We start from the raw sequence: 16,177 nt of genomic DNA on the forward strand, positions 1-16,177 counted from the left end.
GATCCCCTGCTGGACTCAGCCACGCAGCCTCCCTTTCTGCTCTCCTAACTGCTGCTCTCTGTCCTGCTGAGTGGTCCACCTTTTATACACCCGAGCCATGCCAAGGGGTTTCTGGTGTGAGTCCTTGGCCTCCCTTGCCCGACTCCAATTAGGCAATTCTCAGGACACGCCTGACTCTTAGGTTTCTTGTTTTCCTCAGTACTGGAGTGGTGTTCAACAGAGTGCAGGTGTGTACAGTTGTTGTCAAGTGCCTGACTCTGCCTGAACTCATTAAAGGGACATGTAGCTAGTATGGTGTAGTAGGCCTCTCCATTCATCTTTCTCTTCACGGTACCATAGGGACTTTTGCCAAAGGTAATAATCCTTACTCTTGGACGCCTCTTCCTCATCTCAGTATGTGTTGAAAATGGGGAGGGAGGAATGGGACAGAACTGGTAATATCCCATAAAGGCCGAGGGATAGTAGGGTGATGGATAATTGGGATAAGGGAGATATTGTGACTTACCCTTGGGCATCCTCTTCCCACTCTCCAAGGACCTCACACTCATGTGACCCTCCCTCACTTGTCCACCCCCAGGGTCGGGATCCACAAGTAATGGCCAATCCTTGGCCACCTGAGCAGAGTATCCAAGGGGAGAAAATGTAAGGACACCCCTGGGTTTTTCACAGGGCGCTGTATTAAACGCAGTTGTAGCAGGCTTGGTAACCATGCGCTATGTGGCCACGAATTATTCATATACACATTCCGGTCCGATTCTGCTCTTTTTCAACTTTGACCTCTGTACATTTAGTTTGAAAATGTGTCAATTTCTGGTCAATTTGGTGTAAACAGATAATACTAGAAGTAAATGCATCACCAATGCTTTGGCTACAGAAAGCTAAAACAGATGAGGATTTTCAGCGACTCCGTTTCTAAAAGGATCAACTTAAAAAACTGGACATTTCAAATAAATCCTTACATCCAACAATTTAGAACGGTTAGGATAGTCTATGAAATCAATATTTCATCAGATAAAAACTCTCAGATTTGGCATCTTGTGAAAAATGTCAATACCTATTCAAAGGAATTTCATCCAACTCAATAAAAATTGTATCCTTCCATAATTCTAGAGTATCTGCTGTGACGCAGGTCTTTAATTGGTCAGCCGAGCTGCTCTCAACTTTATTTATTAATTACATTTTTAATGAGATTTTTCCATAATATCATATAATGTTCAACAATGCTCCATTGGAAACAAACTTTCCTTAACCCGATCTTGAACAAAGCACTCCCCAACAGGCAAATATTTTCCCACCTCTCAACCCATAGATCTGTTTTTTCTACTTCTCACTTTCAATTTCCATACATAATCAACCAGCATTAGCGTTGAAGAAGAAAAAAACACAATAAAATAGAAAAACCTTCAGTTTTGTGGTAATGGTCTATCACTCGGTGCAGTGTCTATTCAGAAATATTTTGCTATAAAGGGAAACAATTCTGCTTCATTATGTTGTGGGGAATCGTTTATCAAGTGGGTACATTTTTCCACAACAGAAATGTCCCTTGCTGTGCTGACCTGCTCCTTCTGTTGGGCATACTGATGGTTTACGTGCTCTTGCAACATTTCCCCTAACAGCCAATAAAAGTCATGTGTCACATGGTTCAGTGACCTCTAGTTACCTTTCTCCTCATTCAGACCAAAACTAATGAAAAAAGGGTCTAACATTCATATCTGTCCATCTAAAAAGAGCATCTACAAGAGAACTTCTTGACAATATATTTGCATTTGTGGGCAGGTCAACATGCACCAGTTTCACTGCAACCTCTCCAGCATTGGGAGCTGACCTTGGGGTACATCTGTGAGTTTTAAAGGGTGATATCGATGAAACAGCTTCACAGCATGCTAATTGTATTGTACAATTGCAGTTTGGAACATTGAGCTACAGAACTTATACCACATTTTATCATTTATTGTCACACCTATATCCTCTGCCAATTGTATTCATATTTATTCTTTTCAAATGGCGTCCATTCTCTCTTCAAATACCCTTTCCCCGCCAATTACTTTTGGTTAATGCTCCTTTGGAATGAAGGTAAGAAAAGATCAAGAAAGAGCCTATGTTTATCAGTGCCTGTATTGTGCTATTAGCCTGTATTCCCCGGTTCCCACATCTGCCTTGCTCTTTTCTAGGCCTCCATCAGACCAGGACTGCAATCTTTCGGATGTTACCACCTCGTCCCTAATTGGTGTTGCCCAAATACAACTAAATGGTGATGGTCATGATGATAGCCACATGGTGTCCCTCCTTTCTCGCCATACTTCCCACAAAACCTTTAAGCCAAGGTGACCTAGTATTGGTTTTGGGATTTTATATGCTGGGGACCTATAGCCATTCTCTGAGCATTACTGGGAAGAACAGTGCATTCTTGAGCTCCACCCATTGTTAATTAGTATGAGTGCATAAGGGGTCAACTATTATTTGTAGTTGTGAAAGCTCCATAATAAGTTTCAACCTCAGGATATCCTGGCCATCTTTGCTTTGGGGGCGCAGTACTTTATATGCTATCAGGGGTCTAGCCCTGTTCCACAAAAAATCAAGTCAAATCTTTTTTATTTGCCCATCAAAGTTTAGTGGGCACATATATATCACAGTGTAGAAGCAGAACACAAACACAACACGGAGAAGGCGATAGGGGGCATCAGAAACTGTATGGTGTTCTGGTCCAGATTGCCCCTAGCCATGATGGGTAGAGCAGCTTTGCTCAAGATGGTTGTGCTGCCCAGACTGTTACACTTTTTCGTGAATGTCCCATATTTGATCCCCAAACGCTTTTTTGTTAAATTTCACAGCATGTGCAGGGGCTTCATATGGCACAACTCCAGGAACAGGGGTGCCCTCTGGAAATTGCAGAACTCGTGTGAGAAGGGGGGCATCAACCTGCCGAACTTTGAACTGTATTACATGGCGGAACAGCTGTTATTCGTGGATAGGTGGTTGTCAGAAAATGAGTCGGCAGAAGCCAGGCTTCTGCGAGGAGACCTGGCACTGTATTTCCTTAGAGAGACAGTACGGTTGCCTAGGGCGAAGGTGGCGGGGAGGGGCAGGTTGCTGGTGCTCGGCTGGGAGGTCTGGCGCAGAACGCGGCGAACAATGGGTGACCCGGACCCACTCTCTCAACAGGTTCCGCTGGTAGTGCTATGTGGGGGGGACTCCCAGTTGATAAAGGGGGTTCGTAACTACTGGGAGCCGGTGGGCCTGGCTACCCTGGGTGATATGTGGCAGGAGGGGGAGGCAGTGGGATTCCAGAGCTTGATGGAGGAGACCGGGGTGCATAAAGGCCAACACATAACCCACACTAGAATTATGAAACGAGTGAGGGAGAGGTGCCCTGAAACAGTACTTGCAGAACAACCTGACGCCACCCTAGAAATGATGTATGATATCTCGGAGGGTGGGCACGAAATATCCCGGATATATGAGTTGCTGGGCTCCAAGGCGGGAAGGGAGCTGCTCCAGCTGAGACACGACTGGGAGGAGGAGGTGGGGGAACCCATGACGGATGGCCAATGGGATAGAGCCAAGAGGTACCACAAGAAGGTGTCCCGGAGTGCGAGACTTCACCAGATCCAGTTATACATCACCCGTAGGGAATACCTGACCCCCGCAGGATAGCTAGGTTCGGGGGTTCGACTGCACAGAATTGTCCCAGGTGTGGGGAGGAGGAGGCTGGGCTGCTACATATGTTCTGGGCCTGCCCGGAAGTGAGCAGATTTTGTATAGAATTGAAAACGAGCTTGGCTAGCAGGGGGGTGGTGCTTGATGTCGGATCGGCGTGGGCATGCATGCTCAGGAGTTTCCCTAGGCCCCGGAACCTAAAGCACATTAGTAAGATGAGGGACCTGGCATATATTTTGGCTAAGCGCAGAATTGCTATGGGCTGGAAGGCGGCCCACTGGCCCAGACTGGAGATGTGGTGGGCGGACCTCTTGAAGTGGGCGGAGGCAGATTCAGTGGCCTGATATGAAGCAGCCACTAGGGGAGGGGAGGAGGACGTAGGCCCCCTGATGGCTTGGAGACAACTGGTGGCCTCAATGGCAAACCCCCACCAGCCCGAGGGCAAAGCAGAGGACATGGAGGGGAGGATGTCAGAGATACATGAGGAAGCTCAGGAGGATGACACTGCTGAAATGGCTCCAGTTAATGGGGGGTTGGGGGCAGGACAGTAAAGTGCAATCAATTTTTTATACTGATTGTGAAATGTCCTAAATGGTTGTAATGTTTGGAGTGTTGGTTGATCTAAAATAAAATTTAAAAAAGTGTTAAAAAAAAAGTTTAGTGGACACAGGATAGGCAACATCTGGAACAAAAAGGTAATCTCAGCAGCACAGTAATTTTTATGTAATTTAGCCTAGCCAACAAAGACATGTTTATGTTTCTGCATCTGTAAATATCTTTTCTGTTTTTTTCCAGGAGAGAAAGTTTTCCTGGTTGACACCATCCAGCTGTTTAAAGTTATTGTCAGATATTTTATGCTCTTCTCCGCTTTCACAAATCAGAGTTCCTATAGACATCTGTTGGTATGATCTGATGTCTAATCTAATGGAAAAATACTGCTTATGAGAAATTCACTTTAAATCCTGAGTTTTGGCCATATACGCTTTAAGTTCTTCCATAATTCCTGGAATCGTGGAGGTGGGATTGGTTATGTACCTTAAGGCATCATCAGGAAAACACATTAGCTTGTATTAGCATCCCAAATCTGTAATCCCTTCTATGTCTTCCCTTTCTCGCAAATGTATGGCCAGTATCTCCATCACCATGGCGCATAGCAATAGAGAAAGGAGACAACCCTCTCTTGTGTCTCTCAATAAAGGGATTTTAATAGATTTAACTCCATTTACCACTACTCCTGCAGTGGGGTTGGAATAGAATTTATTTTTAGAGCCACTCTGGCCAATTTTTCTCGAACTCAAGTTTGAGTAGAACCTTTTTTTAGGAATTGGCAACTGACCCTATCGAACATCTGTTCTGTGTCAAGGGTTAGCAAAACTTAGTCTGCTAACTTCTGCTCTGGGAGGGCCATTAGGTTCAGTGTTTTACATAAGTTATCTGCCCCATGTGTACTTGGTATAAATACTGTTTGGTCCGTGTGTATTAATGCTCGGAGACACGCCTCCAATATTAACTAATTAGTATATTGGCATCCAGAATAAGCAATGAAATTGGTGTTAACTTTTAAGATAGAAGTAGCTGGCATCTGTAAGGATGGCATGGTATCACCATTAAGACAGACACAAGTGACCACAGTTCAAGGGTTTTTATTGAACTTCAAAATGGGTTTGAAAAACGCCTATCTAATACTAAATCTAAAGATGGGAGCAAGCTACGACCATCAAATAATAATAAATCAGTCCTAGTGGTCTCTGGTCAAAATAAAAGGGCCTATACTAAAAGACTGATCGCCAATCCTTACCTCTAAATACAAATAGTGTGGGAAACAATGTTATGCAAAAAGAAGGAAGTGTTCGAGAAATAATTTCAGGATGTTCAGGCCTTTGGCCTCCCTTTCCCACATTTTCAGCACGAGACAAGGCGGTACGCTCAGGCTTAGCACAGTCTCTGGCTTCTCTAGCACAATGGTGCAGTTCAAACATTAGCAACAGGGCTTTCTGTGCCCAAGTCTCTATGCCTTTCAAAGTCTCTTCTTTCAGAAGGCCTGATGCGACTAACAAATAAGTTATTTTCCTCTTCGGTTTTCAGACATACTCAATTTCTCAGGTGATTCACTATCCACCTCCGAATTCCCCTCAGCTGGGCTCAGATCCCCGTTTATACAATGTTTGTCAGATTTTCACGTATCCAGTTTCTCGGGTGATTCACGATTCACTCCGGATCCCCCTCATCCGGGCTCATACCTGTTTCAACACAATGTTCAATCACTCTCCCTACGCCAGGCTCTGACCGACTGTATCTATTTTGTTATCAACTTGCTTGGCAGTATCAACATCGAAGACTTTCGATTGTGCCCAGGATTTTGCTTGACCTGTCATAGGACCACTTCGATGTATCGTTCTTTGCCAATCTTTCACCTTTCTTAACTCTCAGTTGGACACACTACAGAGACTTTCAAATGAGCACCCACGTGGTGCCAGACCACTCTGTGAAGGGCATCATCTCTCGGTTTCAAAGTTCAATCACTCATCTGTTTTATTCGCAGTGGTTATCACATGCGTTTCATACAATGTTCGCTTCAGCGTTCATCATACAATGTTGCTACTTGCAACCTTGGCTTCAACACAAAGCAGTCTGGTATCAGTCTCCCCGACCCACCGGCTGTGTTGATTTCACTGGTGCTCCTTTGTTGTAGGAGCCAAGGACAGTACCACAGTGTCAATCGATTCTCCCCACCTTGACCATTGACGCATGAGAGCCCCAGGTGCCTCTGACACACAATGCAGGATTCTTCGGGCTTGTTTCCTGGTCTTACGCTTTCTATTCTCGAGGCTACGTGAAAGTAAAGGTTCCTCATTGCAAAGTTCAAGGGCACTTCCCTCCTTGCGATCCCCTTCTGTTTTGTCGTCTTACTCCTCGTGTTAAACTGACATCTCCGGAACTGCTGCTTCCTCGTGTGCTTTGCCTTGCTCAGATTGAGCTCTCGTGCTCCGCCTCCGTGTGGGGAAGTGTAATGGAAGTCAGGTGTGTGTGTGTGATGGTCAGTAATTGCCTGAACCTGCGTGACCATTGTTTTGGGACATATCAGGTATACGGCTAGGGTGATAGTCCGTTTTCTCTCATAGTGAGCTCTCCGTAAGAAAGTGTTTGTGTTGTGAAGGGGGGAAGGTTGAGGTTTGAAATATCCTACCTGGTAGTTTGGGGTAAAGGGGTTATAGGGGAAGGGGATACTGCGTCTCGCAATATTGTGTATTCATATAGACAATCCCAATTTTGAGTCAGTGACATTTGATGCCTTACTTATGATTTTGTAAGTTGTATTTCTTTTAGATTTTTTATTCTCACTTTTTGCATTTTGTCAACACTTTTTTGTAACCTTTGATATTGTTTTCTTGAAAACAAAATGGAACTACTATGCCGAGGCAGGGGAATATTACCTGCATCTACTACAGCCATGTCGATAACAAAGTGCCTTTTCAAATGTTGCTCTGAAATAAGAAGCACCCCATTATCATGTGTAATATTATCTAGATTAGCTATAGCATGATCCTTACATGCATGGCGTGATGAAGAAAAACGATTATTCCAGGGGTTCCAGTCATCTGGGTATCAACTGTCACTGAAGTTTTTATCCGGTATATAAATATCAACCTCCTTGAAAACACTATGAATGAGGAGAATTGTGAGCAGAAGTCAAGATCTTAGATGCCACTCACTTGCATTTGATTTCACTCAATAGAACAGTATGCAATTTCACTTCCTCTGAGATTGTTCCAAAGTCGAATCACAGACTGGAGAACTTGATGTGGACGCAGTTGAAGATAATTGATTTTGTCGTAATTGCTCCAGATAATCTACAACTCCGGGCTAGGTCTGCTTCATAATCTGTAACAGGCATTTGGTTGAAAATTTAAAGCATTTTGAAGCCCTTGCCTTATCATTCCCGGATCATGCCAATTTAATTTTTTTAAAAAAGATGTCTTCAATCATGTTATTTAGTCTTATTACCCAGATCATTTTGTATCTTAATGCTGTGCCCATCTTTAAATAGGTGATCAGGTGATACATTATTAACTATAGCAAGGTCTACAGATTCTTTTATCTTTGTTTAGTGGGAAATAAGTAATACATTTCCCCCATGTGAGAACAGAGAATTAACAGATTTATCCACAATCACAAGAAGTTCCTCATAGAGATTTCCCAATCTTCTTATTGTTTTCACTTTGAGGTTTTCCTGAGCATACAACAAAGGACCTGCCTCGACGGAAGGCCTGGGTAAGTAATTACCCCCGTTAGTGCTACAAAGGTTGTATATTGAGGAGAAGCAACATCATCCTGAGTGCGGTCAGCAGAGGCAAATGTGTATATGGAGCACATGTGTTTTCCAATGTATTTTTATCAAAATGTTCACAAGTGCAAGATTAAACACTACTCATGCATAACACAGTGGTACATAACGTAGTGGTCACCCAACAGTCGGAACACTGGTAGTAATAAACACTTAAACGCTCAGCCTACGAAAAGCCCACGGTTGTAGCAAGTGTGATACAAACAGTCGAGGAACCCAGCCCAAAACAGAGTGGGGGTCGGAGGGGGCAGAAGGACACAATAGCATTAGCTCATTTAAAGTTCAGGTCTTGAATAAACACTCTGCACATTTGTGATATTGACTTAGATGTTTAACTCACAGAAAACTAAAAATTTCATGGAGTTCCTTTAGGAGATAAGAACATTCCAGGCCCCCGCCCCGTCCCGCGCCTCTGAGTCATCTGCTCCAAGTCCAATTCACTGCTAGCGCAGACTAAAGGAGACTGAAACACACAAGTGAGCCACCCCACTGTGCTGCTCACAGTATCAACCATACTCCACAACACCCTAAAGTGGTGCATATTTCAAAATCACCAAGCAGGCAGGTAGAAAGGCATTATGGGCAGCCCAGACTGTCTTGACTGCCACTTCGCTACGGTGACAGTTAAAATGCACACAGCTGACGACAGTAGCATGAAAGTAGTGTCTCCTCGTCCTGACGCTCAATGCTTTCAAAAGCTTAGGTGCTGAGATGCTGACATGAACACTTCCTTGGTTGCTTTCCCTACTGCTATTAAGTGCTTATTCCAACCACCATTTGTTTAAAAATAAAATCTAACTAGCAACCTTTTGAGTCACCAGGTAGTATGGCGAGCTAAGGCGTGTAGACAGAGGTCATGTTCTGGTGGACTAAGCCCTTAGTTACTTAGTTACGAAGCATTTTTCCATTGCAAAGCTCATCTCTTTGCCATCACAAAACCAAAGGCTGAGGGAAATTTGCCTTGTGAAATCTGTTAGAAGAATTTGGCAGTGATACACAACATACATGCTCACCCAATGGTACGTTTATCCTTATGTACATGCAATTAATTAGGTCCTTTAGTGAGAAAATCCAGAATTATATGAGAAAGATGTTCATTACAATGGGATAAGTTTTCCAGCTCATGGCAAAGGTGCAGCAGTGCTCTTGGCGTGTAGGTTTCATGACAAAGTCAGACTTCAGCTTCTGGTGCACATACAGGCGCAGAGCGGTGCTAAACTCCACAATCCAAAATTAAAATGTTTATTCAATGAACAAGTTGCAAAATATACCATGCCCCTATTCTAACATATGCCGAGCCAAGTAAAAAGGGTGCAGTTCACACTTCTTGTTAGCGACAAAAATTCACAGACCTTTTTATACCATACATTTATATTGCTTTCTTCCGGCAAAAAGTAGATGGTAGTTTTAGGTGAGGCAATGTTGGATCGAGAGAGAGAGAGAGAGAGACGGAGAGAGAGCGAGAGAGAGAAGGTGGTGGAGGTGTGGCGTTAGGTGTGTCTACCCCCATATTTTTCAGGGGAGAAGTGGTAAAAAGAAATTGCAGTGAAACATTTCTCAGTAAAAAACATGGAACTTTCATAATGGGCCTTTGCGTTAACTTTGTGACTGGCATTTAGTAGTTATTAGTGCTTGCCTTGCTGACTCAATAACCAATATTTCAAAATTGCCCAACACATTCACTGAAAGTTATGGTATGCCAACTTTATGAACACACATTCTGTACACCCGACTAGACTTTACTAGTCATTAGGCCAACAATGACTTCCCCAATGCAAACAGACACAAGAGAATGAGGACGATGGAGGTCTTACTTTCATATGGTTCTCTGTCGGCCATGATTGCCCAGAGCACTATGCCAAAGCTGTAAACATCCGACTTTTCAGTTGGCTTTGCATTGACTGAATTGAGGTGCTCTGGAGCCATGTAGAAGAGAGTTCCAGCATTGGTCTTTGGGCCTGTGACATTCTTCAATTTTCTCTGTCGATTTGTTTCTTCTTTGGTCAACTTACTCCAAGCTTTAAAAGAAGCAACCCCTAGATCTGCAATCTACAAAGAAAAGACATGCTTACAATGAAGGTCTGCCAAAACAGTGCGCCAAAACAGAAGTGCCACATCAGGAACTGCTTTAAGGAGTTCACAGTGTAATTGTTCTGCCCATTTGTGCATTAACGAAGTCACTGGTATAGCTCATCACACTCTACAAAAACAGTATGTAAAAGTATCATCCTATTGCACAGAATCTACCCAGGAAGCTAAGAGTGATGGGACCAAAGAATCACTTTCCTGGGATAACATTTTATGAAAGAGAGAAATAAAGAGAATGAGGGAGAGAGAGAGAGAAAGAAAGAGACAGAGAAAGAAAGAAAGAAAGAAAGGCTACTCAAAGGAGTGGCATTCGTGCCATTAGAAGTTAGAACCAAACACGTCTTAATCATATGCATTGGGCATTTGTTTCCTGAAAGCATTGCTATGTGTGCTCACCCTTTCACAAAAACCTCTGAACTTTCCACCAGCCACATCTGGCCCACTTCCAGAAAATCAAGCAGCATGAATAATTTTTAGAGCAGGCCTCTTAAACAGTTTGTTTGTAAAGAATGCCACAAGGACAAGATAGGTACACTGTAAGATTTAGAAACAACCTTCAGATGTATGTGTTATTGTATTTGTAATTCACCAACTCTATGATCTATTATTTTAAATACATTCAGAAGCTTGAAGAGAGTTTAAGAAAATATATGTGTGTGCTATTCTTCCTGCCATTTGCAAAGTACATACAAAAAACAAACTAAAACACAATAGATGCAAAACAGCCAAAAAGCGAAAAGAGGGGTCACATTGTGCAAACTAGAAAATGGACGACATAACAGTTGTAATCTCATGCTTTTTGTTCGCAATGAGCTGATGTTTTGCACGGCTTTGCATAATTAGCACACATTTTGCACAATTATCTTATTTTTCACATAGAAAAAGTGATGGAGGGACATCTAAAAAACGACACATGGTGCTACTCATTAGCCTTCCTGGTGGGGATTCAAGCCACTTCCTTTTATTTCTAGGCTCAGAGGACCACAGATAGACAAGTCTTGTGAAAGAAGGAAAGGGGTTTGATGGTCTTCAACCTTAAGGACGATACTAAAAAATGTAGCATACGATTACTAAATATCTACTTTTGAGGTATAAGAGAAGCAATACTTTTGCAATGCTCAGGCGGCACTATTAAATAAACTCGATAACATGTAAGTTTCTGGATTTTTTTTGCCTGCTGCAATCTTTCGTCATCTTGTATTGCTTCTTTGTAACTTTGGTTCTGTTCACTTTGGGACAGTCTGATAGTTGTGCCCGCGGTGCGTGATTGGCAAGGATTTTGTGGCATTGCAATTCCCGATCTGCGAGGGACTTCATCAAAGGCTCCATGATGCCAAGTCGTTCTTCTTGAGATAACACAACTACGTGCAGGTGGTTTCAAGAGGTCTCTCCAGTTGCTGAGGGGACACTGGTGGAGCACAAGCGGGTGTCTTCAGTGTCCCTTACTACTCAGGCAATCCTGTCCCTTGGTCTCTCTGCTTGATTTCTGCAACTTCTTCCAGGACTGCCCAAAAGCTGAGGCCAAACGCCAGCATTGTCCTGGGCATTAGCTCCAACCACAATCCTTCAATAGCAAAACACAGGCCCTTTCTGATAAAGCACCACCGCTTTGTCCATCACAAACATTCATTTCAAGGAAGGTCATGATTCTGCAAGGCAGCGCTACCGGAAGGTTTCGATCCTGCTAAAAGCACTGAGCTGAAATTCAAACGCAAAGGTAACCCTAATAGCATAGCACACATTTACTGTTATTTCATGCCATTTTGGACTGCAGCAGTCAAGCCTGCACCCCCTCTTTCGAGAGTCTTAGGGGTGGATCCCTCTTTGCTTATGTCTGGCAACATTGTATTTATGCTTTTGGGGTGTGTCTAGGACAGCCTGGTGTCCAGTGCACTACCCTATACTTTTTCTTCACTGCAATGCCATCATTGTTAGTACTGTATAATGGCTGCCCCTCATGGTTTAAGACCCGTGCTTCGTTCATCTTGCTTCTTGGCCGTCTTCCGACCCTCTCTGGCCAGGAAATTCAAATAAAGGCATGCACTTTTGCGGGGTCCTGCTCAGGACTTCGGTCTGTGTTTTGTGTGACTGGACTTGGATTGGGATTGTATGTTTCCCATTCAGTGTTCTCCCAGGGGATGTCTGCTGCTGGGCAGTTGTGGGCGTAGTCCTGTCCAGGTTTGGACAGCACTTCCCCTTTTGAATGGCGCAGCATTGCCTTAGGCTGTGGTTATTCCCTAGTCCAAATTCTAGATAAGAGAGGGTCTGTTCTGGAGGCTGCTCACTGAAGGCAAGAATCCAAAGACCAGAAGATCAGCACTGAAGACCAAATTAACTGCAGAAGAAGCTTTCAGCATTGCCAAAGTGAACCACCGGGCATCCCCTGCTTTCTCGCCTCTGACCAGGAATAAAACGTCATCTGGGCATTCGTCCCTTAGTCTGATGCAATCGGGAAGTCATGTGTCCTGCCGTTGGTGGGCTTTGGAAGGGTCATCTGTGTGCTGGGGGTCCTCCTCAGTGTGGGAGTCGCAGTGCTGACTGGCGAAGGTCGTCTTGCCTGCCCTGCTGCAACTCTCCTGGGACCGTTTATGCTCTACAGATCAGAACCGCCACCCAGCTGGACCTAAACCTGACAGACTTAAGTCAGTGCGCCTGCCACCCCTGACCTCCACTAATGGGACCAACGATGGAAGTGGCCCCAGAGATTCCATATACCCCGTCGTGGTTACTGTGCCAATCAGAGTTGAGGGTGCAAGTTTATATACCACTCTTTTGTGCCTTCTCGCATGTTGGGGATTGCATGAGCGTAAAATCCACTCACTCGTAGTACCCATCGCTGGCATTTGGTGGGGGAGTTGTGACATAGAGCGTACCTTTACTGCTGTCACAAACCCACTTTCACAAAAGTGAGCTTTTGAACAACATTTGTACCAACCTGTTCACTGAGTCCAGAACTTGTGCAGGGGAACTTTGACACTTAATCCCCTTCCACACCCAATACTTACCTGTGACTTGAATTCTTTCAAACGTTGGATTTCCTCACCAGCTAGGAAAGAACTACTGTGGTCTTGTGCCATCTTTATGACTTTAAAGGGGGATGTATTGTATCTGTTTTAACAGCTTTTCTGTCCTCTGCCCCCCCTTTACTTGCACAGTATTGCTTTGGTGAATTGCTAATATTTATTTTAATTGTAAAGTGTTGTGTAGTCTCCCTCTGAGATTACTGACTGTTTTGATAGATATTTATTTAGTTGTGTTTGGGCCTAATAAACGGTATATTTGTGTATTCTGTGTGGACCGCTATAACTCGACTGTCTCGAAGTACTGTTAACTGCATTTTCACACCAAACCCCTGATCTCTGCTTCATTGCTCTGCTTATGCTACCATGAGAGTTTGGTAACACCACGTGTGAAAAGCTCTTGCTCATCACCTAAATTGGCTTTTTGGCACCCTTCCACAGGGCTAGTTCCCTAATAGTAGTGCTGTCTGCAGAATGGCTAGGAGGTGGGGCTGGCGATTAGTTCGGCTAGGAAGTTGATGGTCTACTTCCATTGTAGTCGTATAAATAACATTTGATAATATTAGCCGATTTATTGGTTCTCTTAACTTTGGAATCCGGAAAGGCTGAATAGGGCTGCATTAATGCCACTTTACACTCATCTCAGCAGCCAGTGCTTGGCTCACTGGACTATGTAGGCCAAAAACCTTGCTCTGATCTCAGACGTGAAGTGTGCAGCTGTAAGTTGGTGTCCTGCGCTGGTTATGTCACTCTGAACAGCCACTTTATTTCCCCATTTAGCTGCTTTGGCTCACGTTCCCAGGCAGGACTTCTCAGCACAGTGACTATAACATAAGGAATGAAATGTGAAGCCTCCTAATAAGTCTGTATGGAATGTCCTTGTTGGGTGCCCTGTGGTCCAAGCATTGTATCCCCTATTCTCAATTATAAGTGCCCTGATGCAGCCTCGGTAGCATGTGCTATACTAACATCATAAAATAGATTACTCATCTCATAGAATCCTGTTTGCAGTTCCCCTGTAACACCTCACTTAAGGTGATGTGCGTTACAAAATAGAAATGCAGGAAAACATGGATGGGAGAAACAGTCTCCCTGCACTGGCAGCTTTGAGGGCTCCCCAACACCCCCGAAATAAATGAATCAAGTAGGCAAGTTAAGCCATTTTAGCTTCACATAAGTCAAATGTCAGCCAGGATTCCAGGACAAATATGCTTATGGTGCCATTGAAATCAGTCCTGGGAAGCTGCAAATATCCTATGCAATATGTAAATAAAAGCCTCAGGCTCCCAAAGTTCTAAATATGGTATGTCCCTCCAGCCCCTGTCCTTTGTGTATGTTCCACCCTTTTACCCCTTCTCCACTCAGTTCATTCAATGCAACAATGCCCTTTTGTAAAGGCACCTTACCCAAGGACTACTTCCACTCTTTTACTACCTACTTTGAAAGTAATTTCTATTTGAAATAATCCCTTGTTCCCTTGTTCTCCAATCAATACAAATACAGGGCTGCAAAAACTGGGAGCAAGAGTTCTTTTACAAAATAATTATTTGAAGGCCATATATTTGGAAGCATGAAGTGGCTCTCTGGAGAGCTAAGCAGAATGGAGGATACCCTTTCTTGGAGCACATGCTAAGTGATTGCACACTCAGGATGGGCCGGAACAAGACACAGCTGCTCTCTGGCAAAGTTAATATACAATTATGTGGCCATTCCTATGTTGCCAAAATGCTCTTTGCTTGCAAGCAAAATCACCAGGATTGGGGGTCACTGGAAAACCCCAAAAATATTGAAACTGTGGCTGTTATGAACAAGAACAGCCAATGTCAGAGAAGACATCCAGGAGTGGGATCGCCTAACGTGATGCGCAGAGGCAGCAACGAGAGACAGTGCTATCGCTGTGGCTTCGAATTTCCTCACAAGGAGCCCTGTCCTGCGATGGGCCAGCTATGCCTGAGGTGTGGACAGGAGAACCACTTCCAAACGATGTGTAGAGAGAGGATGACCATGCCGTTAACGAATAATAATTCCCAGGTCGTAACAAATAGAAGATACAATGTTCAAAGGAATGTTGAAGGGCGACTTGGGGCGAGGGCAAGTTCAAGTTCACACTCTGCTCAGAATGGATTTGTGCGAGCCATGGATGAGTTGCAGATTGTGAGAACCAATCAGACAATGCACGATCCAGGGCAAGGAACAGTAACTGTCAATGGCTCACAGACTCAAGAGATGATGAGATATGATGACCCCTATGAAAATCCATCGGTACAGACCATGTCATATGAAGAGGAAATGGACCCGATGAATGATCAGAGGAACTATGAATATGATCGGTACAGCAGAGAGTATGTGAGGCTGATAAGTAGGCATGAGAGTGATAAAAACGCCATAAGAGTAATAGTAAACTTAAATGGAGAGGATATACCATTCCTTGTGGATACGGGAGCTACAGTCAATGTCATGAGTGAGGAAGCATATGGAAGGGTGGGGAAACAATACCCTCTACGGATCTCAAAGGCTACGATTTTTCAATGGGGGGCGGAACAACCCCTGTTAAACGTAGGACTGTTTCATTGTAACCTGATTCATATGGGCAGATGTGTTACAACTAAAATACATGTCATCAAGAGCCCAGTGGTTGGAAGATGCCTCATCAGCTGCAGAACCGCAACTAATCTGGGCCTCATTGACGTGAGATGCAATCAGCCTGAGAAGATACGAGGAACCCCATCTGAGTCACAAGTGATACGATCTATGCTGGAGGAAGAAGTGAGTTTGGAGCGGCTGAAGATAGAATTCCCTAAGCTGTTTCACGGGATTGGCAAATTGAAATCAGATGAGGTGCATCTGCATATTGATGGGTCGGTCCAGCCTGTCCCGCAACATCCAAGGGGTGTGGGTTTTCATCTGTAGAAACAAGTGTCACAAGAGCTTGAACAATTGAGAAACAATGACATAATTGAAAGAGTGGAAAATGGGCCGACACCATGGGTCTCTCCACTCATGGTGGTTCCCAAAGCTGATGGGCGACTTCGGCTCTGTGTGGATATGAGAATACCGAACACAGCCA

The 16,177-nt window shown here is 44.0% G+C and overlaps 1 protein-coding gene across 1 annotated transcript in view; it reads right to left on the minus strand.

Moving 5' to 3' along the window:
- The window catches only part of RIPK1 (receptor interacting serine/threonine kinase 1), an 840,028-nt gene that overhangs the window by 502,373 nt on the left and 321,478 nt on the right, over nt 1-16,177 (minus strand). The window contains exon 5 of the mRNA XM_069613515.1: nt 9,817-10,051. Within this exon, the coding sequence (XP_069469616.1) occupies nt 9,817-10,051 (235 nt within the window). The remainder of the gene's footprint in view (nt 1-9,816; nt 10,052-16,177) is intronic.

The sequence above is a fragment of the Ambystoma mexicanum genome, chromosome 5p (genome assembly GCF_040938575.1).
Source record: "Ambystoma mexicanum isolate Mex_15411 chromosome 5p, UKY_AmexF1_1, whole genome shotgun sequence".
Lineage (NCBI taxonomy): Eukaryota > Metazoa > Chordata > Amphibia > Caudata > Ambystomatidae > Ambystoma > Ambystoma mexicanum.